Source organism: Notolabrus celidotus, chromosome 23 (genome assembly GCF_009762535.1).
Source record: "Notolabrus celidotus isolate fNotCel1 chromosome 23, fNotCel1.pri, whole genome shotgun sequence".
Taxonomy (NCBI): Eukaryota; Metazoa; Chordata; class Actinopteri; order Labriformes; family Labridae; genus Notolabrus; species Notolabrus celidotus.
In genome coordinates this window covers 21186604-21209837 of record NC_048294.1, presented here as the reverse complement: position 1 = coordinate 21209837, position 23234 = coordinate 21186604, and the positions used below count along the sequence as shown (strand labels likewise).

At 41.9% G+C, this 23234-nt stretch overlaps 2 protein-coding genes and 1 non-coding gene across 3 annotated transcripts; 2 read left to right on the top strand and 1 right to left on the bottom strand.

The window, feature by feature from the left end:
• The first annotated feature begins 2141 nt into the window (after positions 1-2141).
• vgf (VGF nerve growth factor inducible) lies at positions 2142-8072 on the top strand. Its single transcript, XM_034677210.1, has one exon. The coding sequence runs from the start codon at positions 2142-2144 to the stop codon at positions 4212-4214; it is 2073 nt and encodes a 690-aa protein (XP_034533101.1). The 3' UTR covers positions 4215-8072.
• Positions 8073-13364: 5292 nt separating this feature from the next.
• On the top strand, positions 13365-13446 carry trnal-aag. The gene has a single exon. It is a non-coding gene; the product is annotated as a tRNA-Leu (tRNA).
• A 2290-nt stretch (positions 13447-15736) lies between these two features.
• On the bottom strand, positions 15737-20771 carry serpine1 (serpin peptidase inhibitor, clade E (nexin, plasminogen activator inhibitor type 1), member 1). Its single transcript, XM_034676653.1, has 9 exons — positions 20620-20771; positions 18334-18572; positions 18021-18245; positions 17714-17908; positions 17026-17224; positions 16812-16912; positions 16627-16713; positions 16270-16353; positions 15737-16159 (listed from the first exon to the last, which is right to left on the bottom strand). The coding sequence occupies exons 1-9, from the start codon at positions 20754-20756 to the stop codon at positions 16113-16115; spliced, it is 1314 nt and encodes a 437-aa protein (XP_034532544.1). The 5' UTR covers positions 20757-20771; the 3' UTR covers positions 15737-16112.
• Between the last annotated feature and the right edge of the window lie 2463 nt (positions 20772-23234).

Below are 23234 nucleotides of genomic sequence, written 5' to 3'. Positions count from 1 at the left end.
GCCCTAGAAACTTCTGGTCTCATTTAACATTACAGCAGATGGGGAGTTTGTTGGCGCTCCTGTTGCTTGAACGCTCACTGTGCTGAAGCCGTTTATCATGTTAGCTTCAAATTCACAACAGAGCTAACAGAGAGGTTTCCCTACATTTTGAGGGTAAAATAATGAGTGTGGCGTGAAAATTAGCAAAACATTTTGAAGATTTTAGTTAATTTGAAGCTCTTCTTCACTCTAATTCTAACGATGACATCACGCACTCTCGCCGCTAACGTTCTGCGCAACACACACTCACTTTAGAGACAGGGAGGCTACGTCACACGTGTACGAATGTTTTTAAAACGTTTTTTTTTTTTTTCTTTTTTTTTTTTTTTTATTAAAGTGATGCTTAACGATACAAGACAGGTGAGAAACACACAATATACAAAAAGTGAAAGACAAGACAACAAGTGAACATTACAGAAATGAATGCGCGTGTGTGCGTGTATGCGTGTGGGTGTGCGTTTGTGTGAGTCTGTATGTGTATGTGTGTGGGCATTTGTCTCCCCGTAAAAAAAGTTTTTTTCAACATCTACGAAAATAAGCTCTGACCACACTAGAGTTTTTTTTTAATATTTCTACATCCAAGTGATTACGCAGAAACGTTACGGGAAAAAAAGTGTGTTGAGCATCTTTTTGAGCGAGTGTTAATTGTGGATTAGAAACTACTGAGTGTGATTATTCATCATCGTGATACGATGTAATGTTACAACAGTAAAGTTTCCTTTTAAACATGCATTTAAACCTAGCAGTACCAGAACAAACTGGTAGCCCAATATCTTGGCATGTTCACAATACAAGTAAACAATAGTTGTTGTTTTTTTAAGAATTGAAGTGACAAAATAAAACATTATTCTTAAACATGATGATTCCTCTACAGTTCTACGATAGTATAGTTTATTATAGTGCAAAAATTAGACGTAATAATCTACGTGATCTGATCAGAAAGCAGAAACTACAGGGATCATAATTTTTCCATCATGGGATAACAATCAAAAATATTAAACAAGAGCAATAATAATATTTCAACTCTTGTGTTAGTTAGTTAGCTTCGCTGCAACGTGACTTCATAAAGACACAAGAACTGGTTCACAGTGTTTGGGAGAAAAACAACGATCACCAAAGTTTACAAGTCACCTTGGTATGTTTGTGATAAAGATAAAAATAACAATTGCTTGTGTGTCGTCCTGCGTGTAGAAAAGTTCAGCTCTTTTACATCCATCACAGTAGTTCTCAAAGCGATAATATTGGGCCAAGCGTTCCTGATACATTTTCTTCCAGCAACTGATCCTCACAAATCTATTTATGTCGTCCCTGATGTCATCATCGGCAAAGGCACTGCAAGATGTCATGCAATTGGTTTTGGACCAGCGATGACCAGAGTCAAGTAAACAATAATTGCCACGTGCAGGAATGTCTGCATTTCCCCAAACGTCTGATTTTGCTCTCCACACGAAAACGACAAAACAGAGTTTTCAAAAATCTTCAACTTGGAAGGCTTTTTTAAAAAACGTCAGGTTTCAGTGCCCTAAAATAGTGGTTATGTGTTGACGACAGACCAAAACATAGAGAAATACAACGTTTACAGAAATATTCACTTGCATGTGGACAGGGCACCAGACTTGTACTTGGACTCGCCCCTCAATGACTTCAGACTGGACTTGGACTTAAGATTTGGGACTCATGCACAACCATATTATTCTGTATTATCATCCCAGAAACATCAAGCTGGATGTTATTCCCTACAATCCTCCGCAAACTTCTTATGCAGATGACACCACTATGAGCACATCACACATTTCCCACACAAAACTCAGGATGAGCAATTAGTCGTCTTTATAAAACATGCTGCTTATGAGTGTTGTGAAAAGATCAGTCACGGGGCAGAACATGCTGCTGTGTCTCGTGGAAACAGAGAGGTGCCGGTTTCAGGTGGGGATTCAAAAGGCTAAGGGTAGTAATGCTCGCGCCCATGACAATCAAAACATTGGCATGATGCAGTGCAGTACTTTTTTGCTCCAAAGGTCAGTAAAGAGAAAACTGACTGTGTGTATTTGTGTTTTCTCTCCTTCAGGTGTTTCTGATCATCAGAGCCTGTTCTGAGCGCCATGACCGGGTACCGCCATGCCTCAAGTGCCCTTACCCTGCTGCTCCTCCTCACAGGAGCCTCCCTCCTCCATCCATCCACCCCCACCCCTGTGAACGCCGCTGAGGAGGCTGATGACCTGCACACAGAGACTCCTCCTGCACAGACGGCAGCAGGAGATGAGGAAGAAAGAAGGGAAGAGGAGAGGCGATCAGTAAAGAAAGAGGACACAGAGGAGGAAGAGGAGCTCTTTAAAGATGTAGATCCAAAAACACTTGCAGCAGTTTTGCTCGAGGCGTTGAATCGCTCAGATGTGGGGAGAAGGAGGGAGGAAGAGGAGATGGATGCCGAGGCAAACCGAGAAGTGAGAATGATGGAAGGAGCAGACAGAGACAGGGACGGACGACAGGAGTTAGAGATGCTGATGGCTGCTCAGGGAAAAGAGCGGGAAAAGGAGGAGGAAGAGGAGAGGAGGAGAGCTCAGGAGGAAGAAGAGAGGATGACAGAGAAGGTGACCAGTCGGACCACGAGCCAGACGGTCCAGGTCCAAGCAGAGCCACAGTCCCAAAGTCCAGAGGAAGGAGGGGAGAATGGAAAGCAGGGAGCGAATCCCCCCTCTGAACAAGACAACAATGAGGAAGAGGAGGAGCAGCTGAGTCCAGAGGAGCTGAAGAGCCTGGAGACCATGATGAAGGAGTTTCCTAGTTTGAACACAGCGACAAAGAGGGAGGGCGAGCAGAACCAGAGGGAGAGCCGAGGGTGGAGCAGCTACAACGAGGTCATCCCCGTCAAAGGAAGTGACACTGCCTCAACGAAAAAGAAGCTGAAGTGGCAGGAGGAGACGCAGAAGGGGATCAACTTCCCGATGTTCAGGGGAGGAAACTTCATGGATGACTTTGAGGAGAGCAATCGAGCAGGAGACAACGAAATTCAGGCGGAGCTCCCATCAGAGCAGGAGGCGACTGAGGAGGAGGAGCCAGAGGAGGAGGAAGAGGAGGAACAGCTGAGTCCAGAGGAAGAGGAGGCTCGGGCTAAAGCTGAGCAAGAGGAGATGAGGAGGCAGGCGGCCGAGGCACAGCGAGCCAAAATTGAGGAGGAGAAGCTGGCGGACATCGCCTCCGACATGCTGCTGCGCTACATGGTGAAGCAGAACAACGGTAACCGGAAATACAGCTCGTCTCTGTCCAACGCTGCCGAGGACAAACGATCCAACGAAGAGCAAGAGGCGGCCGAGGAGGAAGACCTCGACCCACAGACAATCGACAAGCTCATCGAGATCTCCAGCAAACTCCACCTACCTGCCGACGACGTGGTCGACATCATCAGCGACGTGGAGAAGAAGAAAAAGAAAGACATCCAGCCGGAGGTTACATCACGTTGGCAGCGACCTCTAACACCGCTCTCTTCATCGTTCTCATCCACCAAAGGTTTGTCTTCAACCGATACAAACAGCTTCCCAGTCACAAAACAACCGTCTCCCGCTGTCAATCGCCTCAAAACCTGGTTCCAGGAGAAGACCCCAACAAAATCTCAGGATCTGTGGAGCAAACCTCTGAGAGCCAATCAGAATCTTTGGTCCAAACCTCAGAAGCCGATGAAGCAGGAAATCTGGTTCAAATCCCCAAAGCCTGTCCGGACTGGATACCCCTTCTACCCCTACAGATACCCCTCCTACTACCAGAGGAAGCCCTACCCTGACTACTACCCCATTTACTTCCCTCCTGCCCCAAGACCCAGACCTCGCTACTACCTCTCTAAACCCGCCCTCGCCCGGGGGAACCCCATGGACAACCCGTATGCTTTCCCTCCCAAACGTCGCTACCACAGCTGGATCCAACCACGGCTCAGAACGCCCCCCACAGGCCTCCAGCAGAAGCCTTACTACCCCAGCTACCCTCTGTACCCTCGGACATTTCAGCCCGTCAGAGTCCCCGTGAGGCCTCCTCAACAGAAGCAGTTTTATTATTCACCTCCGGCGGCTGCAGCGCCGAGAAACGAAGATTACTACGAGGCGGGAAAACAGCCGGAGAGCCGTGACGACCTGGAGAAGTACATCCAGCAGATCCTCCGGAAGAGACCGCAGATATCAGACTGAAAGAGGGATGAAAAGAGAGATGGAAGAAGAGCAGGAAAGAATGTTTCTTTATGATTATGATTTAAGATTTTGTTTTAAACCTGTAAGAAATTCCTTCTTTATTTTGAAAGGTTAAAAGGACATGAGGACTTTCTGGTTAACACGAGACTTTGGTGAGAAAACAAAGGCGAAGATTCACCTCCTCTTCCTCAGTGAAGGAGGGAGAGAACAGGATGATTGTTGACAGGGCGTGACGCAGCAAAGATGTGTATCACGCTCGAACACTTCATCCAAACTCCCAACATGACAACATTCTCCATGTGGACGTTTTTAAATGCCAACAAAGGAGGACGCTTGAACACGCTGTTACTGTACCTTTAAGAAATCTCTGCCAGAGTCGAATGAGGCAGCGATGGATGCTGGGAAATGTTTGCTGGCTGCTACAAAAGGACGTTTGTGTCGTTATCTCAGGCAGGGAAATTAGATATAGAAACACTACATGGCCAAAAGCATGTGGACGCCAAACTCTTCACCTTCATTTGAGGATTAAGCCCAGAGTTCATGGAGACCATTCAGATGTAGATAAGAAGTAATCAGAAAAATTAGGCCTGAGCAGAAGTGCCTTAAACCTGCATTCTTTCTGATGGCCAGCAGAGGGCAGAAATCAGTTTCATAGAAGTCTTTGAGAAAATGGTCCTCTTTCTCATTCATTTATCCACTCAGTTAACATTTCCCTGACGAGTTCATGATCTTCAATCTCTAGTTCACGCTCTTCTTCAACACAGCATCATAAATGAAGGTCGCATTTAGAGTCACCGAGACTACAAAGCAGGGGGCGGAGTCAGACAGGGGATACCTGTGATTAACAGGTCACCTGTTGGCTGGTTCAGAGCTGGGTTGTGCTAAAAGACGCTCTGAGGAGTTGTTCTTTTAAAGCCAGTCCATGTTGGAACCCTTTTTTAAGCTATTGAAACAAGCATGCCGTCATATATCACAGTGAATCTTCACCTTGTCCTGATTTGGTCACGTCTGGCTCCATAAAAACCCAAAATGGTGAAGATCAAGAGCCAGAGAGGTGACTTTAAATCAAACCCAGTGCCGAGTTCTTAAAAACAGTCCATGAGTGTGTGCATGGACTTAAGTATCCGGTCTCCATATTTGTGCATGTGACCATCATATCCTGATTTGGAGACCTGCTTTTGCTATATGGAGAATCTGAAATATACAAATGATAGTGTGGCATGAATACGCCTTACCTCTGTTTCTGACAGCAGCCGACCACCTGCGCAGGCGCGGCGTCAGCAAAGTGACGTATCAGCAGAACAAATGTGGCAGCAGCAGCAAGAGCGTCTTACACAGGACTTCCACCAATCCGCTACGGTCCGGGTCCGTGCTGTCTCGTCTGTCAACACCCACCGGCTGCATTTCTGCCTGACTTCCTGTCCCGCTCCATCTGCTCTGTTGAGATTGATCCGTCGTGCTCCAGCATCCAGCAAAATTAGAAGTCTTGTTTATCTGATCTGTCACGTTACGACCTGCCAGACCAGAGACGCAGCCGGAACACAACGGAGCGGATCCAGTGGGAGTTAACACATTGAATATGAGAGAAACCTATCAGAACCCATGCCATGATTGATCGTAGACGGACCACACACGGATCTGGTGGAATTTGGCCATTACTTACCGGTCACAGCAGCGTACCATCACCCATCGCACCCTTGTCCTATATGCCGTCGCTCTCTTCTCACATAGTCACGGTGTTTCAAAACAGATTTCAAAATTGGTTTGGTTTGTGTTGTCAGAAAAAAACATCACGGGCATCTGCAGAAATTAGATGCATTGATCGGAAATCAGGAAAAAAGTATCTATTGTGTAAATAATCAGGTTTCTATGTGTGCATTTAAACAACAGATCCCCAATATGATCAAAACTAGGATACTTGAGTCCATATAAACGTACTCATTGTTCCATTAACACCAAACTGGAGGCCGTTTCTTCACACAACTGACTTTGTAAACTTTGGGTTCACCATGCTAACACAGACTCCAGGGTGTCCACAAACTTTTGGCCAAATAGTGTCTCAACATACACTCTTTCACCTTGTACAGATGAAACCAGCATCCACCATGACGTGGGAACGGCCTCACACTGCAGCCGTTCACTGTTTCATCTCTGAAATCATACATCTCAGTGCAGATGTATGATTTTGTTGTGTAAAAATGCAGCTCTCATGATGTAAACCTACACACACCCTCTGAAGCTCTTTATAGTGAAACACAAAGCTCCAACAGCTTGTTTCCTGAGCAGAGCTACACTCACTCTGCTATAATGGCACGATGAGTCATCCTTTTGCATAACTTCAATTACCTTGTTGCTATGGTGCCAAACCCCGGCCAAAGTCTATATGGCATTCTTTCACAGCTGACGCCTTCAGGGGGATGCAGTGCTGCAGCAAACCGGGAACATACATGTAGGTATTAAGGACAAGGCTGCTGGTCTGAGATCGTGTCAACAAAAACTGAACGTGCTGAGTCATCTCTGAAAACCTCACAGACCTGTGAGCCCGACTGTTCTCTATGAAGACTGTTTTTATGATAACACAAATATCAGCCTCCTCCAGCAGCTTTTATCCCTCTGCTGTCCGGTCTTTGAAGATCAGTGCAATGTATGTTCACCTGTGGATGAGAGCAGACTGTCAGATATCTCTCCTCCAGCTGCACTCAGTTTTTACATAAACTAACAAAGAGCTTAATGCATCGTGTGCAGGGGACTGTTATCAGACGGGAAGTGTGCAAAGTGTGTTTCTACACGTGCACTCCAATCTCTCTGAAGTGTGTGTGGGCACACGTTGGTGGAGAAGGAATCAGAAATCAAAATATGAAGCGATGCAAAGAGTTTGGTTTGGAAAGTTTGCGAAATATGAGGAAAAGTTTATCTCTATGAACAAATATGTGTGTGAGTGCAGCTAGGAAACCAGTCATAGATGCCATCTCAACTGCAGCAACAATGCATGTTAGCATCAGATCATCACAGAACCAGATATGTGAGGCTTCGCATACATTCACAACACAAGTTAACAGGACACTTTTATTTCTGGCTCGTTTCTGCACGTTTCTGATCCGGACGTTCTGCAGCCTTGTCCTCTAAAATTCTTTCATGTTGTCGTTCAAATGCCGCTGCATCCCCACGCTCCCTTCAGCTCAGAAAGACGTTTACTATTTTTCATCCTCAGCTCAAAGTCTGTTTCTCCTCTCAGTTTGAATGTCTCTGAACCATCCTTCATCCGTTACTGAGCAGAAACCTGCTGCCTTACATCACGTCACTGTGACATTCCGTCCATGAGATCACTGAGGAAGCAACTGAAAGGTCAACAGTTTACCTTTAAGAACACACACCGAGGATTTTTCTCTGCTTGGATTGGATGTTTACAGATGATTGTAAAAAAAAGTTTTTTAATGTGCAAACAAAAACAAAACAGGATTGTACCGCAGAGCTTGATTTCTTCATGAGCCGGCTCGTCATAATCAGAGCTCAGTAAACACTAAAACATGTCAGCAGGACGTTCTTCTGTTGTTCTGTTTGTCTGATGTGAAGCCAAAACAAATCTGACAATCTCGTGATGAAAAATGTTAAAATAACGCGGTTATTCCGAAAAGAGCATTTACGGACACGGAGGGGTTTTTGTATTTTTAATAATTTGTTGTTTTTTATGCGACGACGATGATGATGATGATGATGATGATGATGATGATGATGATGATGATGATAATGATGATGAAGCTACAGATGAAGACGGAGCTGAGAGGACAGTGTCTGCACGTTTATGTATACTTGCATCTAAAACTTCTTACCAAGCATCAACGAAAAAAAAAAAAAAAACTCAAGACAAAGAAACGAAGACGTCGGTGTACCTTTACATCAGTGTTGGAGTCGTGTGTGCGGAGAGTCGTGTGTCTGTAGATGTACTTTGTTGTAACCATCGTAATAAACATGCGTTTGCTGGATGTATATATGCGCATGTCAATCACTACTTTTGTTACTCAGAAAGAAAGAAATAAAGTCGACTATTTTTATTACCAAACGCTTCATTGTGGACAGAGAACATTTTTATTATATGACGATTCATTCACACCACACAAGATGATGAAGTGCATGCTTTTATTTTGTTAAATGCACACAGGAGGTGAGCAGCGTCTGCAGAGAGAGCGCCATTTTCCTGAAGGATCTGCACGACTCTGTAGGTTTTAAAATGAGTCAGGAAGGTCAGCAGCTGCAACAGAACAAAAGTTAGTCTGAAGAAAGAGAGGTGTCTGCAGAGTTTCTCTCACACACAGTCAACAGTCGTGACTAAAATAAGGTGCAGCTGAGAAAAGAGGAGTAAGTGTCAGGAGTACGGAGGAAAATAACTTTGCATTTTGAGAATACAAGAGTCAAGTCACAGAAATAATCAGTGCGATAAAAAGTTTAGGAATAAGATCTAAAGATCTGAACAAGGAATACAAATCAGAGGAGGTTATTTCTTTACATTTCTGGAATGATGTTGAACGTAAATAAGTTGGAACTTTCGGTATAAGAGTCCGGTGTGAGGGGGAAAAGGACACATATTTAACCTTATATAGTTTATAAAGATATTCATATCATCAATCTTTATTCATATATAACATATAACTCATCTTAGACATGTCACACATCTGCTGAGACCATGTTGGAGAGAGGGATAGAGGGAGATGAAGAGAGAGAGAGATGATAGTGGTGAGACGGATAGTAGTAGTTGTAGCAGCTGGAGTCTGGCACGTCCACAGCAGCAGAGATCCAGAGGAACCTACGAGAAAAGCGAGCTCAGGGACTCCAGAAAGGTCTATGGTTACTCACTTTAATGGGACAGGAAGAGTTAAAGAAAGAGACAGGCAGAGAGAGGAGAGAGAGGGAAAGACAGGATCCCAATGTGTCAGTTTAAGCCTATAGCAGCATAACTAAGAGCTGATCCAAGCCTGAGTCAGCTCTAACTATAAGATTTTTCAACTTCAGTTCCTCGCAGGTTGACTAACAAAAGAGTGGTCTTTCCCTCTCTCTCCTCTGTCTGCCTGTCACTTATCGAGACCGCTTGTCTGTCCATACCAGACCGCTTGTCTGTCCATACCAGACCGCTTGTCTGTCCATACCAGACCACTTGGTGGAAACAAGCCATAACTTACTTCAACTTTTCCTGTCCCATTAAAGTTACTAGCCATAGACCTTTCTGGAGTCCCTGAGCTCCCTTGTCTCGTAGGTTCCTCTGGATCTCTGCTGCTGTGGACGTTCCAGACTCCAGCTGCTACAACTACTACTGTCCGTCTCACCACTGTCATCTCTCTCTCCTCATCTCCCTCTATCCCTCTCTCCAACACGGTCTCAGCAGATGTGTGTCTAACATGAGTCTGGTCCTGATGGAGGTTTCTGCCTGTTAAAGGAAGTTTGTCTTTGCCAATGTAACTTGCTAAATGCTGCAAAGTGCTCTGTTCATGGTGGATTAAGATGAGATCAGACTGAGTCCTGTCTGTAAGATGGGACTGGATCTCATCCTGTCTTGATGTTGGGTCTTTGTTAATAATAGAACATAGATTACAGTCCAGACCTGCTATGTTTAGAAAGATTCTGAGTATAACATTTTTAGGATTTGACGCTATATAAATAAAGATTGATTGTAGCTTGGCCCGAGTGCACATGTCCAATAATGAGCATCCTCCTCCTTTAAATCTAAAGCTGTGAGCAGAACGGTGAGGTTGCATGAAGCTCTCAGGGGAAAATCTCTCTTATTTGTTAAAGTAAAATATGAACACCAGCAGATAAGATAAGACAACATGAGTTTATCCTCAGCATCAGTTCCTCCTGAATCACTGGACTGAGGCCAGTAACTCCCTCTGATGAATAAATGATGATTAATAGATTTAATCTGGAGGAGTTAATGAAGATAATCCCCCGTGTGTGATCCTGTCATGCAGACTGAATAAAAGGGAACAGAGGACGGGATCAGGATGCTGTGATACATCAGGGAGGGGGTGTTTAAAGGCATGATTAGAGGTTAGAGGCTTCATCATCACCGTCATCATCATGAGAGAAGCTGCCTGTGGGCTGCAAGGAGACGCTGAAACACCCACACACAGCACAAACAGCAGAGGCATGTTCGTGTCACGCTCTGAGAAAGTTCTGGAGGCAAGTTGGAGCGAGTCAGGAGACTTGATGAAGAGACACGAGGACTCGCATGAATTAAAAAACAGAAGGGTAAAATTAGATTAAAGCTGCACAGAAATAGAATCAAAGCAGAAGCTGCTGGTAAAAATAAAAAGGGAGAGAGAGAGGGATGAAAGAGGGTGTAAAAGTGGAAAGAAAGAGGGAGGGAGGAGGTGAAGGAGGAGAGGAGGGGTGGATGGATGCAGCTCTGCCCGTGGAGGAGAGGTGCAGTGATTCATGATGTCACGTGGTGAAGACTGGGTGACTCATCCACCAACATCATCACTGTGCAGCCACTGCAGAGCACACACACACACACACACACACACACACACACACACACACACACACACACACACACACACACACAAACACACACATACACACACACACACACACACACAGCAGCTGATGAAACAGATTAATGAGTGTATTAAAGTCAACATGAAGCTGCTCAAACACACAGAAGGTGGTGCCACACATTAACAGAAATGTTCATGAGAAAACGACACATTGTTTTTTTCTCTCTCTCTCTCTATCTCTCTCTCTCTCTCTCTCTCACACACACACACACACACACACACACACACACACAAACACATCATTTACTCACACATGATCATTGTGTGTTGTATTACCTGGATAAAGGAATGTAGAGATGTGCAGATTAAACTGTCAGAGCTGAGAGGTCTGAACACTCATCTTAGGTCAGAGGAAGGAATCCTGCAACATGTGCTTCACCTGTTTGACTGCAACATTCAGATTTTCTGCAGCTAAAATGTTTAGATATCACAGCTTGATTACTTTGCATTTTATCTGGATTTTTCCCAACATCACTCCCTGGTCTGCTCTCTATGGTGGCCCTTAAGGGCAAAACACAACAACGTTAAAGAAGTCTTTTCATTCCACCATTTGGATATTGTACTCCAAAAGCACAGTTCAAACTCCAGTGTGAGGAGAGTGTTTCATTTCCATCTCCCATGGACAGTCCCTGCCAGGATTCAAATACCAGGACCCCTGCATTGAAAGGCAGCAGTCCTGTCCACCACACCACAGGGCAACTTTGCAGTGCCTGCCTCTTTAGATCTTTTCATTTCACAATTGTTTTGAAGTAGTTTAAAAGCACAGCTCATGGACATTGTGCGCAAAATGTTTCATTTCCAGCTCACATGGGATTTGAACCCAGAAGCATTAGATTGAAAGGTAGCAGGCCTACCCTCAACACTACAGGGCTGCTTCAGTAAGCTTTCTTTTTTAGGTTTTTTCATTCCATGATTGGGATATTGTACTTCCAAAGCACAGTTCACACTATAGTGTGAGGAAAGTGTTTCATTTCCATCTCCCCTGGAATTCAAACCCAGGACCCCTGGATTGAAAGGCAGCAGTCCTGTCCACCACACCACAGGGCAACTTTGCAGTGCTTGTCTCTTCAGGTCTTTTCATTTCACAATTGTTTTGTAGTAGTTTAAAGCACAGCACATGGACTTTGTGTGTTTCATTTCAATCTCCCTGTTCAAACCATAGTGTGAGGAAATTTTTTCCCTGCTGGAATTTGAACCCAGGACCCTTGAGTTGAGAGGCAGCAGCCCTGTCCACTTTGCCTCTGCTTGTCTCTTTTGGTCTTTTCATTTATAAATTAATGGTACTTCAAAAGCAAAGCTTGTCTCCTTTGTGATGAAAACATTTCATATTTACCACCAAATAGGTATCTGTCCAGGATTTGAACTCTGAACTATATCACGCCTTACACTACGCAGTACCAAACACCTCACCACAGGCCTGCCTGGCAGTGCTTATCTAACTGAGATTTAGGTGTTTTCATTTAAACATTTTATTGGGATACTTTAAAAGCATGTTAGATAGAGCGAAAAAATTGTTCCTCACATGGAAAGCCTCACTCCAGGGTGTGATCCAAGAATTATTACACTGAAGATGGTCCTGTGCTAACCACCGCACAATTGACATGCCTGTAGGGATCAGAGTTCTTTCCCCAAACTAGTCAGAAAGAATACCATCCTGTTACTGTTCCTAAAGTTATCAGATTACTTTCAGAGTAATCAAATTACATGTAATCAAAACGTGAAAAAAGGGGAACATTTTGCTCCCAAAGCAAAAAAGGAATGGAAATGATGTCGAGCTGTCGGGTTCTGTCCAATCAGAAACAAGAAGGGTTGTCCCTGCCCTTTCAGTTTTGTGAAATGTTGTTATGTTTTGTGAAACGTTGTTGTGTTTTCTTTAATGTTGTTGCTTTCTGTAATGTTGTGTTTTCTTGAATGTTGTTGTGTTTTGCCCTTCAGGGCCTGTCCTTGTTCTCCCCGGGCTTGGAGGAGGATCCATCAGGTGCATGCTTTGTGGCCAATTCAAACAGGATGGCAGACTCCCAAACAGTCAAGGAACACACCTTTCAGTTAAAGTTATTGGTTTAAACTCCAGCTATGATACCTTCGTAATTCAACAAAAGAGGCCTTGATTCTTCAAATGACCTTAAGAGAAGTTATGTTATGTTTTGTATAATGTACTTGAACTTATCTTATATTTTCATAAAGTATCAATCAACTTGCATCAAGTGGTCTGTCTGACTTCATATCCGAGCAGGCAGCGACCTCTGGTGTTGCTAAATAAAAATTTAAAAAATGCAGTTCCTCCAGTGTCCACTAGAGGCTGTCTCCTGCAGCGAATCAGTCCTGAAAAAGCCCCATTTTAAAATGTCACATCAGAAATAAACATGTATACAGGTCATGGTCTTCTCACTCACCTGTGTACATTATGAGATCATTGACTAAATTTATGTATGATTAGGGGCGTGGCCTCTTTGAGTGACAGATGTTCCCTGGTACCTCGAGCATATTTTTTTTGTTATACTCGGTAATTTCGCTTGTTTCTTTAGTTTGTAATACAATGGAAATATAAATCAGTCATTCCAACTTTCTGACTCATATTTCTCCCTGGTAATTCCTTATCGGTAGCGTGGCCGAGCGGTCTAAGGCGCTGGATTAAGGCTCCAGTCTCTCCGGAGGCGTGGGTTCGAATCCCACCGCTGCCAGGATGATCTTTTGAAATTTTAATAGAAGTATTCCTTTTCTGTCTCCGTTTGTTTCAGTCTTGTGTCATTCAAGTTAGCTCTTTAAATTCAAAACCATCTCCTGTTTGCCGAAGACGAAGAGCACGTGACTGCTGCCTCTGCGTGAAACATAATCCCTGCGTTCAGCCTCGCAGGCAGAGTTTTTCTCCACTCTTCTATCTGCAGATTGTAAAGCCTGTTGTTTCCACAACTTTAATCATCCGCAAACACAACAAAACTATAATGTTCAAGCTTATTAAACAGGTATTCGTTTTTCTAATAATTTCTGACAGAACTCAAACTGGGCTGAATGTTTTCAATAAAAAGTCAGCAACCCGGAAGCGTTAAAACCGCGCCTTCAAAATAAAATGGAGAGGAAAATGTTTAAGGGACTGTTTCCTTTCCCCCTAAAATTAGTCTTAGGTTTTTTTAATGGAAAACATTCTGTCATGATACTCTAGTCTACATCTGAGAAACTCCTGCATGCATTCAACTCCAAAAGCCAAAACAGGTCAAATAATAGAAAACACATTTATCCATCCACGGCTGTATGTTCTGTGATTAAGAATAAAGAAACATCCAACTCATAACTACAGAATACTTGCTTGTGTAATACAAGTTATTATCTGGTCTTTACATTCTCTTTCTTTTATCCTTTATTTACAGAGAGCATTAGAAACTCTACATGTTAGGTGTATTTATATATAGCTAACCCTTATTGATGGCTGTGGTTAAAAAAATTATCTGTACAGCTAAAAAAAACAAAAAAAACAACAACATACAGATTAGTGTCAAAAAGAGCATGAAGATAAAAGTTGTAACTCATTTTATTTAGTAAATGTAGAATAAATACAAACTTCCTCATTGGTTTGTTGCGTTTGAAGAACTCAATCAGATGAACTTTGTATCTTTTCATTTTTCCTAAGGTTAATGTTTTTTCTTCATGCTCTGACCAATGTTTCCCTGAAAACCCACAATAATGAAAACTATGTAATGAAAACAATTTCACTGAATTGAAAGAAAACTTATAGCCTATTGCATTAACGTGAGAAAAAAAAACGCTCTGTTTTTCTGATTTAACAAGTTAATTATCTCGGAATTACAGTTGTTCTATTTTTCCGAATTAAAAAAAAAATCTACTCCGTTTTTCTGAATTAACAAGTTATCGGGAGGCCTACCTGAAAATCAACAGAGCCTCTTAATTATCACCATATCAACATGATTTCATATTTTACCTTTATGTTGATGTTTGTCGATTAACAGGAGTTACGTCAGTAATGATTAGCCGTTAGCTTGTTCAGAGACAATGAGGCTACCGAGAGTTAGACCACCCATCAAGAAAAAAGCTGTTCACTGATCGGCCAAACCGAGTGAAAACGTCATATCTGCAACATTATTTAGATTAGTTTGCTATTACAGTCGACTAGTTAAGATTGACCTTATGGTTGTTTTTGAAACCGCCTACTAGTATGTACTGATTCAGCCTAAATTCAGTATGTAATATGTGAACAAGAGCAAATCCTGCAGTATGCCAAAACTCCCCGGATGTCTCACTGATTCAGGAACATTTTTCAGTATGCATCAGACCAGTCTCCCTCACGTACTGTTTCCCACAATGCACAGCGCTAACGTTCTGCTTTTTCTTTTTGATGGGGGCACTCAGTTTGTAGGTTCTGTGAACATTATTAAATCCCATATAAACCACTTCTTAACTTTTTAAATCATAAGTGATGGTAAAGAAGCAGTTTCTCTATCAGCTTGGTCATTGTTTACCTGCAAACGCAGTACGCAGTATGCAGTATGCAGTATGCTGTATGCTGTATGCTGTATCTACTGCATACTACAAACTGCGTTTAAAGGTAGTATGTAGCAGGCAGTTTCGAAAATAGCCTGTCTCTGTGGTGAAACCAAACAATGACACAACTTAAGTTACAAACTTCATCGTATGGTTTAGTGAGGACTTTACTCCCTAACTTAGGACTCAACTTATGCACAGCTGGTGCAACAGGCCAGAGGCTTCTTTCAATTAAGTTACTCTGTTATTTTGTTACTTCTTTGCTCCTTTCTAAATCTTCACCTGCTACTCTTTCTCGAATCTAACTTCAATTTGATGCTTGTTAGAATATTGCAGCATGAATACCAGAGAGATACAACACACATTCAGTCAGTTGGTGTAACACATGCACGGTTCAACAGTCCATTATTTTTAAATTCTCTGTCTGAACACTAGAGGGCGATGTTGCTCCTCCACAGTAACCACAGACTCAGCAGCTTTTGTAAAAACATACTTTAATAATAAATATAAATACTGCAAAAATACAAATGTAACATGAGCAAGTACAAAAATAGACGTACAAACATAGTAGACATAATAAAAATAAATCTTTTTGGGTACACGTGCAGCTGACAGTCTGTCCTATGTGAAGTGCAATGATGTCCGTCTAATTAGTAAACCTTCATTTCTTTAGTCCCGTCCACCACAAACATTCAGACAATAAATAAAAATGTACAAATATCTTCCATAAGAGTGTCCCAGGTAACTTTTTACATCTCTGTGTCTTCTTGTTTCAGCCCATCTTAAATAAACTGTCCTCTCGGTCGCAGCAGCAGTAGTAGTCAGACACAGTGGAATAAGTGAAGCCTTCCTCTTATTGCTGTTGAGGCTGGTTGAGCTGACCGGCAAACAGAACGGCACCTGAGTGGAGAGAAGAGATGACATCAGATACTAAACATCACCTGGGTCCAGATCAGCTGGGGGGTGCTTTAAAGGAGATTCAGGTTTTAAAAGAAGAGGGCGTTCCTTACCTGTGGGTTTGTGCTGGATGAGGAAGAGGAAGGGTCGGTCCAGAGTGAGCTCCTCCACGGCCATACGGGAGAACATGACAGCAGCTGAAGGAACAAGAAACAGGTCAGTGTCTGAACACACTCTGGACAGTTCATCTAAACTTCTTTAACATTAATCATTCAGGTTTACATACTCCACAAAGTGACTTTCAACTGCTTAAAGGAGTCGCATTTTACAATTATTATATATTTTTTCTCAATTTTGTTTTCTGTATTATTATTAATATTGTTATTGTTATTATTATTATTATTATTATTATTATTATTATTATTATTATTATTATTATAGCTTTACGTCACATATTGTACTGAACCCACCTGTTGCAGATGATCCTCTGGTTCCTCGTTCGTTCACCTCGATCTTCACTTTCTGCAGAACCTTCGACACACACAGCCGCTCGTCAGCTGCAACACACACACACACACACACACACAGGTTAGATTGATCTGGATGCACTGTCATTATGTCTCACGTGATGTCTCCCTGTGTGAGTTTGACTTACTGGTGATGCGAGTAAAGTCAGCGGTAGCCAGGTTGAACATGTCGCCCAGACCCATGTTCAGCAGAGTGGACTTCAGGTTCACCTCAGTGTCCAGAGTAAACCTGCAGAGACACACATGCTGTAGTTTATCCTGGTTTATGATACAATGAGTAAGAGTCGGTATAAAAAAGACATGAAACTATCAGATATGATTCCCTGACAGGCGATAACTCACCTGGGCAGGGCCAGCTGTCTCTTCACATTCCTCAGCTCAGCTCTCCACTGGTGAATCCTCTCGCTGCTCAGATCCACACTGAGCGCGCTCAGAGGAACCTCAGGCTCGAAGGGAGATACCAGGAGCATGCTCAGTGAGTCGCCCTCATATGGGACCTCGATGACGTCATAGTCCACACCATCAGGGGTCACAAACTCACCTGTGAATGGAGGAAAAGGTGAGATATGTTATTTTAGAATGCACACTGACTGACCAGCTGGTGTGTGAAGACTTTTGAGGTGTGAAAACGTCTGAAAGTTTACACGTCTTTGTGAAACTCTGAAAACAGGATGTGAACATAGAAGTTCCTGTTAGTGCGTGATTATTGCTTCAAGTCAGAAAAGGTATGAAATATTTACAGGGTCAAGTAATCACCCCTGAGACTTTAGTTCTAGGAGATGAGTAGAACATGTCTACAGACTTGTGAAGGACTCTCCTTAATGATCGAGTCCTAATAAATGATTAGAAATGTTAAGCTCTGCAAGATCCGGCCCGTAAAGTCTCTGCACTTTCCAGAAGCACCACCTTTTGCATGCTAGAACGAAGTCCCTAAGATAGACTAAGACCCTGGTCTCTTCAGAGCACCTTCTAAACTCACTGGTTCCTGCTGTGGACTTCAGGTAAGTTTGACTTTGAAACCTGAGCATACCATAGTGGAAGCGGTTGGTGAGTCTCATCATGTGGACGGGGACAGTGCTGCCGTTGGCGCAGTGGAACATCCTCTCCTGGGTCAGTTTGGGGTCAAAGGGAACCTTCCAGAGACCCTGGAAGTGCAGCGCATTCAGGAGGATCAGACGGGTCTCATCAGACAGAGATCCAGACGCTAGGAACTCTGGTATGGATCCTGCAGAAGGAAAACAAAACAAGAGTCAGAGCATGTTGGCGGGGAAAGTAGGACACAGAGTTTTGAGGACAGTCCTGCAGACGGTGAGCTTGTAGCGGGGCAGTGCGAGTACCTGCGGTGTGGTCTGACACCCAGGCGTTGATGACGTTGACGGCCTCGTCCGGCTTGGTGAAGTCCAGCTGGTGGGGGTGAGTCTGGAAGGCCTTGGCGAGGGCTCGTCGGTATCCTTTCTCCAGGCTAATCTTCCTCTCCACCATCACTCCGCTGGCCGTCTCCACGCCCTCCTCACTGGACAGATCTCGCTGCAGGAGACGCTGCTGCCGGGACATCCCCCGCTCTGCAGGACAGACACCAGGAGAGTCAGTTGGATTTATTTTCTTTATTTGTGTGTTTTTGCTTTTTAGTTTGCTCCATGCTTTACTAACCTTGCAGAGAGAAGCCCATTGCAGCCGTCAAAGCCTTGCGTGTGCTTCCTGCAGCTCCAAGCTGAGCCATGGCGAGCACCGAGGCCACGCCGTACGGGGACAGGGCCACATTCTGTTCTGCAGAGTTCTGGACCATCTGTGAGAAAACCTTCAGGCCAAAGTCGGTCTGTTTGTCCTGCAGAGAGCCGAGGGCTGCTCTGCTCAGAGTCAGGAACAGGAAAGTGTAGACGAAAAGCATCCTGGGAAAGAGAGGAGGTGTCCGGTTAGATTCAGAATAAAAGTAAAACTAATGCATGACTCGTATTTTTGTGATCGATCCCAGAGGAGAGAAAGTACATGTGATGCATCATTAGGATGAAATGTTCCTGAGAAAAGGAGAAACAGCCATAACTCTGTGGGAAACACTTAACTCCACATCGTCTGTTTCTTATTAAGAGTGAGCGGTGAGTCCTGCAAGTTACTCAACAATGCTGGAAACTCTGAATACATGTCTTCTATCAAACTTTATGAGTCAGGAGAGAAGCTGGGGATATTTTTAGGCTTCCAGAAAACTATTAACTACTTAAAAGTGATGAAGGTGCAGGAAATGACTCCCCAGGAGCAGCCTGACTGCTTTTGGTTCTGCAGTTTTTAACATTTTTTGCAGTTTTTTGCAGAATTTGAAAAGACAAAAGTGCAAGTTTGACGAGAACAGCATAAAAAAATGCAACCAGGAGGGAAAAAAACTTCCACAAAGGGGAAAGTATATTTGGTTATCCAGAGATTATTTAATGTTCAGTTAACAGACTGTGTAAGAGGTTCATTTTAAAGTTGAAAGTTTGGCATTATGTCATAACCAGGTGTCTGAGGTTATGACACCTCCTCCACTTTTAATGATGTCTATGTTCCAGGTCTTACTGTAAATTCCACTGTGGGTCATAACATCACCCAATAAATTCCTGTTTCTCACCCTGGATCCAAATTCAAACATTTAAATAGCTTGGTGTCTCTGCAGCTGCACGTCTGTGTGCATTAGTCACGCTGGAGTTACGTATATAAGAGCTCAAGTGGAAATCTGTGCAGGCAGTGACATTGATTTTCCAGCTCATACATCAATGATGTGCAGTGTGCATTCAGGCTGCTTCACACAGAGCTGGTCATGGGTCAAAGGTCAGCTGTATGATGTTAACATGTGTGTTTGTTTAATGACACACAGGTCTGTTAAACTTTGATTCATCTACACCTACCTCATGCTGTGATATAATCTAATTCAAATCATGCAGGTGTCATTTTCTGCAACTTCAGTCATGCTTTGTTAAAATGATTTAATGTTTTATGATCGACGGAGCTTTAACATCCTCACACTGACCTGCACAACAAAATTGTGAAGGCACTCCCGAGTTAAAGCCATTAAAGCTACTATAAGGGGTTTTCTGTTGTAATCTTTAATGCTTGGAGCTCGCTGAAGTAACACTTCTTACTTTCTCCACACAAGATGTCACGATGATAAAAATCTTACACATATTCAAAACAAAACCAGTAGAGGTAAGAGGTTTTACTCTAATCACAGGGGGCGCCAGAGTCGGAGCTCCTAACAGGAGCTTTAATAACTTAAGAAAAAATATGTAGAAATATATAAAATAAAAAACGATTTTATATTTTACAAAAAATACTTATACACTTTTATTTTTTTTACTGTTTAAATAATTTAAATAAAACTGTTGCTTTCTAAAAAGTCTAACTTACATTTAATGCATCGTAATGAGTTTGCATCTTGTATTCAAACCCTTCAACTACATTATTTCACATGTTATCCTTCATATTTAATGAATATGAATAATTAGACTTATATGCACGAGTTCAATGAATTATTGAGCTTAATTGCTTTACATCCTTTAATTCTAGAACGTCTAATTAATAACCAACTCATTAAAGGCTACACCACTGATTATAGGTAAAAGTAAGTCACAGATGCATACTGTGGGTAACTTTTTAAAGAGAGTTTGGTTGTTTAAAGCAAATTAAATTGTCTTTAATCCTTGTTTCAGCATCATTAATGCTTCATCAGTTCTCTTTAAATGCCACTCGAAGAACAAATCCTCAGTTTATAAATGTGTTACCACTTTTATTGCATATTTTTGCACTCAAAAACAAATAATTTAAACTTCAAAGTTTTAGAAACTTTGTCTCTAGTTTTTGATTACTACACTTAAAAAAAACAATATAACTTGCCATTATTTGTCCCTAATATTACTTTTTGTTGTATGTTGTGAATCAGTCCGTCTTAATAAAAGTTGTTTCACTTACCTTGCGGTAGTTTTAGTGTCAGATGTGTCTCTGAAGGATTGTAGTTTCAGCTTCAGTCTCTCAGAGCTTCTGTTGCTGTCTGAATGAGCTGCTCTCTCTTTATATTGTGGAGCTGCAGGCTGTGAAGCCCCGCCCATCGGGCCTCATACACGCGCGCGCGCACGGATTATTAGAGACGATGATGTCATCTGACGCTGTCTGGACGGGCTTCCTTTTCTCCAGAGCATGACAGAGCAGATGGAAAGTCACACACACACACACACACACACACACACACACACACATACAAACCGCTCTGGCATGTGCTTTTGTTCGTCCATCTCACTATCTGTGTTTCTTCCTGATAACGTTTTACTGCGTGAGAGGAAATGACTGACACGGGTTCTTCTGAAAATAAAAAGCATGAGCTAAAATCTTTGAATCATCTTTTCATAATGATTAATCTGTTTGTTTGTGGTCCACAGAAAGTTCATTTCACTACATGTCTCTAAATTTTTTTATTCACTGTAATGTAACAAACTTTGTTCCACAAATAACTTACTTTTGTTTTCAGCTCCTTTAGTAAGAGTGTGATGTTTCAGCTGTTTTTGTGCTGTTTTTCACACATGCTAGTCTTTGTATATTAGACTGATTATTTCTACTCTTGTTTTATTCAGTTTGTCTATATGTCTTCTTGATATTTTAAGATCTTCATTTTTACTGTTCTACACATTCAATGTCATTTTATTATTACACAATACTGTGACTTTGACTAAACGTGTCCAGCACTGAAATAAGAATAATTTCGTAAAAAGTGTCCAACAAAATGGTAATAAATCACAGAATATCGGATCATATTACATCAAATTGTATTATATAGAATCATATTTTATTGTATTGTATCGTATCATAACATGATGTAACATATCTTATTGAACAGAATGGTACTCTATCATATCTTGCAGAATCATACCATATAGTGTTGAATCCTTTAAAATTGTTTTATATGCTGTAAAGTTCCCTCTAGTGTTGTGCCTGGCAGTCACTTCTCGTCTCATCAATTCTTGCTTAGACAAAACACTATCATATTGTAAAGTACAATAATGTGTTGTTTCATATCGTATTGTATAGAGTACAATACGATAGTATGATACGATGTAGAGTATTGTATTGTTTTATATTGTATCATTTCGTCTCATATCTTACAATAATGTATCGTAGCAAGTTGTATCATATCGTTTCGTATCGTACATCCTACCCTATTGTATTATATATCCAAGCGGCAACCTCCGGCCAAGAGAATTGAAGCCAATGCGGAAGTGTTAAAAACGGCAGTTTCTTGAGTTTCTGCTTGAGGCTGGCAGCAGAAATAAACACGTTTACAGCCTGGTACAAAAAACGAGTGTAGTCTTGATAGCTTACTTCTTAAACAGGAAAACATTGTATGGGGGTGAATTTTTCATAACGCGGCAATTTCGAAGATATTAAAATTACGAGTTTTCCATTACGAGAGGCACAGTTGACTTGATTGACAGGCGGGAACACTGTAGCTGTTGGCTTGGAGGCTCAAAGCCCGCCTCTTTACCTCAGACTAGCTCAACAGAAGTTAAGTTGTGTTCAGCATTTCCAATATAGCATTAGCCAACGATTGGCTTCAAAACAGCAAAACAGATGGGTGACGTGATGGATACTAAGTTCATTATGTATACAGTCTATGCATATCGTAAGAATAAGGTTTGCATCATATCCTATTGTATTATTGTATATCATTGTATCATACAATAATATTTTGTAGTATATTGTATCGCATTGTAGAGTATCCTCTCATATTGTGTCGTATCGTATCATATCATATCGTAACAATGCAGTATTGCATTGTATCGTATTGTACCCTATCTTATTGCATAGCGTATCGTAACAATACATAATCTTATCGTATCATACAATAATGAATTGTTTCATATCTTATTATAACGATACCTCATCATATCATACTGTACAGTATTGTATCATTTCCTGTCATATCTTATTGTACAGTATTATATCTTACAGTCTTACATTGTATCTTTTAATGGGGATTGCATTTGAATCATATAAAGTATTGCATCATACATTAACATGTTGTACAGTTTCATGTTATTACTGACGGTATGTTATTGCAGCATAATGTACCGTATTATATACTTTTGTAACTTATATCTTTTTCTGTGTTGAACTCTTGAGTATATTTTTTCTGTCTTCGTATGTTGCTGCATTTTTTAACTTGTTTATTTTTTGTACAAGCTGTTCCACACAGAGTGCCATAAGTGGGATTAATTAAGTTGTTTGAATTGATTTGGACATCTGTGGCTAATACACATAATAATGTTTGTATGTGTGAAGAATGCTTCGTGTGTCCTCTCTCTGCAGAGAATCTAAGTGCATCTGACATATTTAAAATATGATATAATGTGTGCAAATACTAAACCAGAAAGTAGTAAACACTGCTGTCGTGGTTTCTGATGTTCATTTGTGTCAGGGAGTGATGCAGAATAAAACAACATGAAATTCCTCACGTTTTCCCTGCAGCACAGTCAGCCTTTAAAAATGTTGTTGAATTCATCTGATCAGTGAGGGGGGAGGGGGTCCTGTTATCT

Coding starts and splice junctions, on each gene's coding strand:
- vgf (XM_034677210.1), top strand. CDS start 2,142: ATGACCGGGTACCGCCATGCCTCAAGTGCCCTTACCCTGCTGCTCCTC.
- serpine1 (XM_034676653.1), bottom strand. CDS start 20,756: ATGGGCGGGGCTTCACAGCCTGCAGCTCCACAATATAAAGAGAGAGCA. Junction 17,909..18,020: donor GGTGTCAGACCACACCGCAG/GTACTCGCACTG, acceptor TTCCTTCTGCAG/GATCCATACCAGAGTTCCTA. Junction 16,160..16,269: donor CATCCAGCACAAACCCACAG/GTAAGGAACGCC, acceptor CTCTCCACTCAG/GTGCCGTTCTGTTTGCCGGT.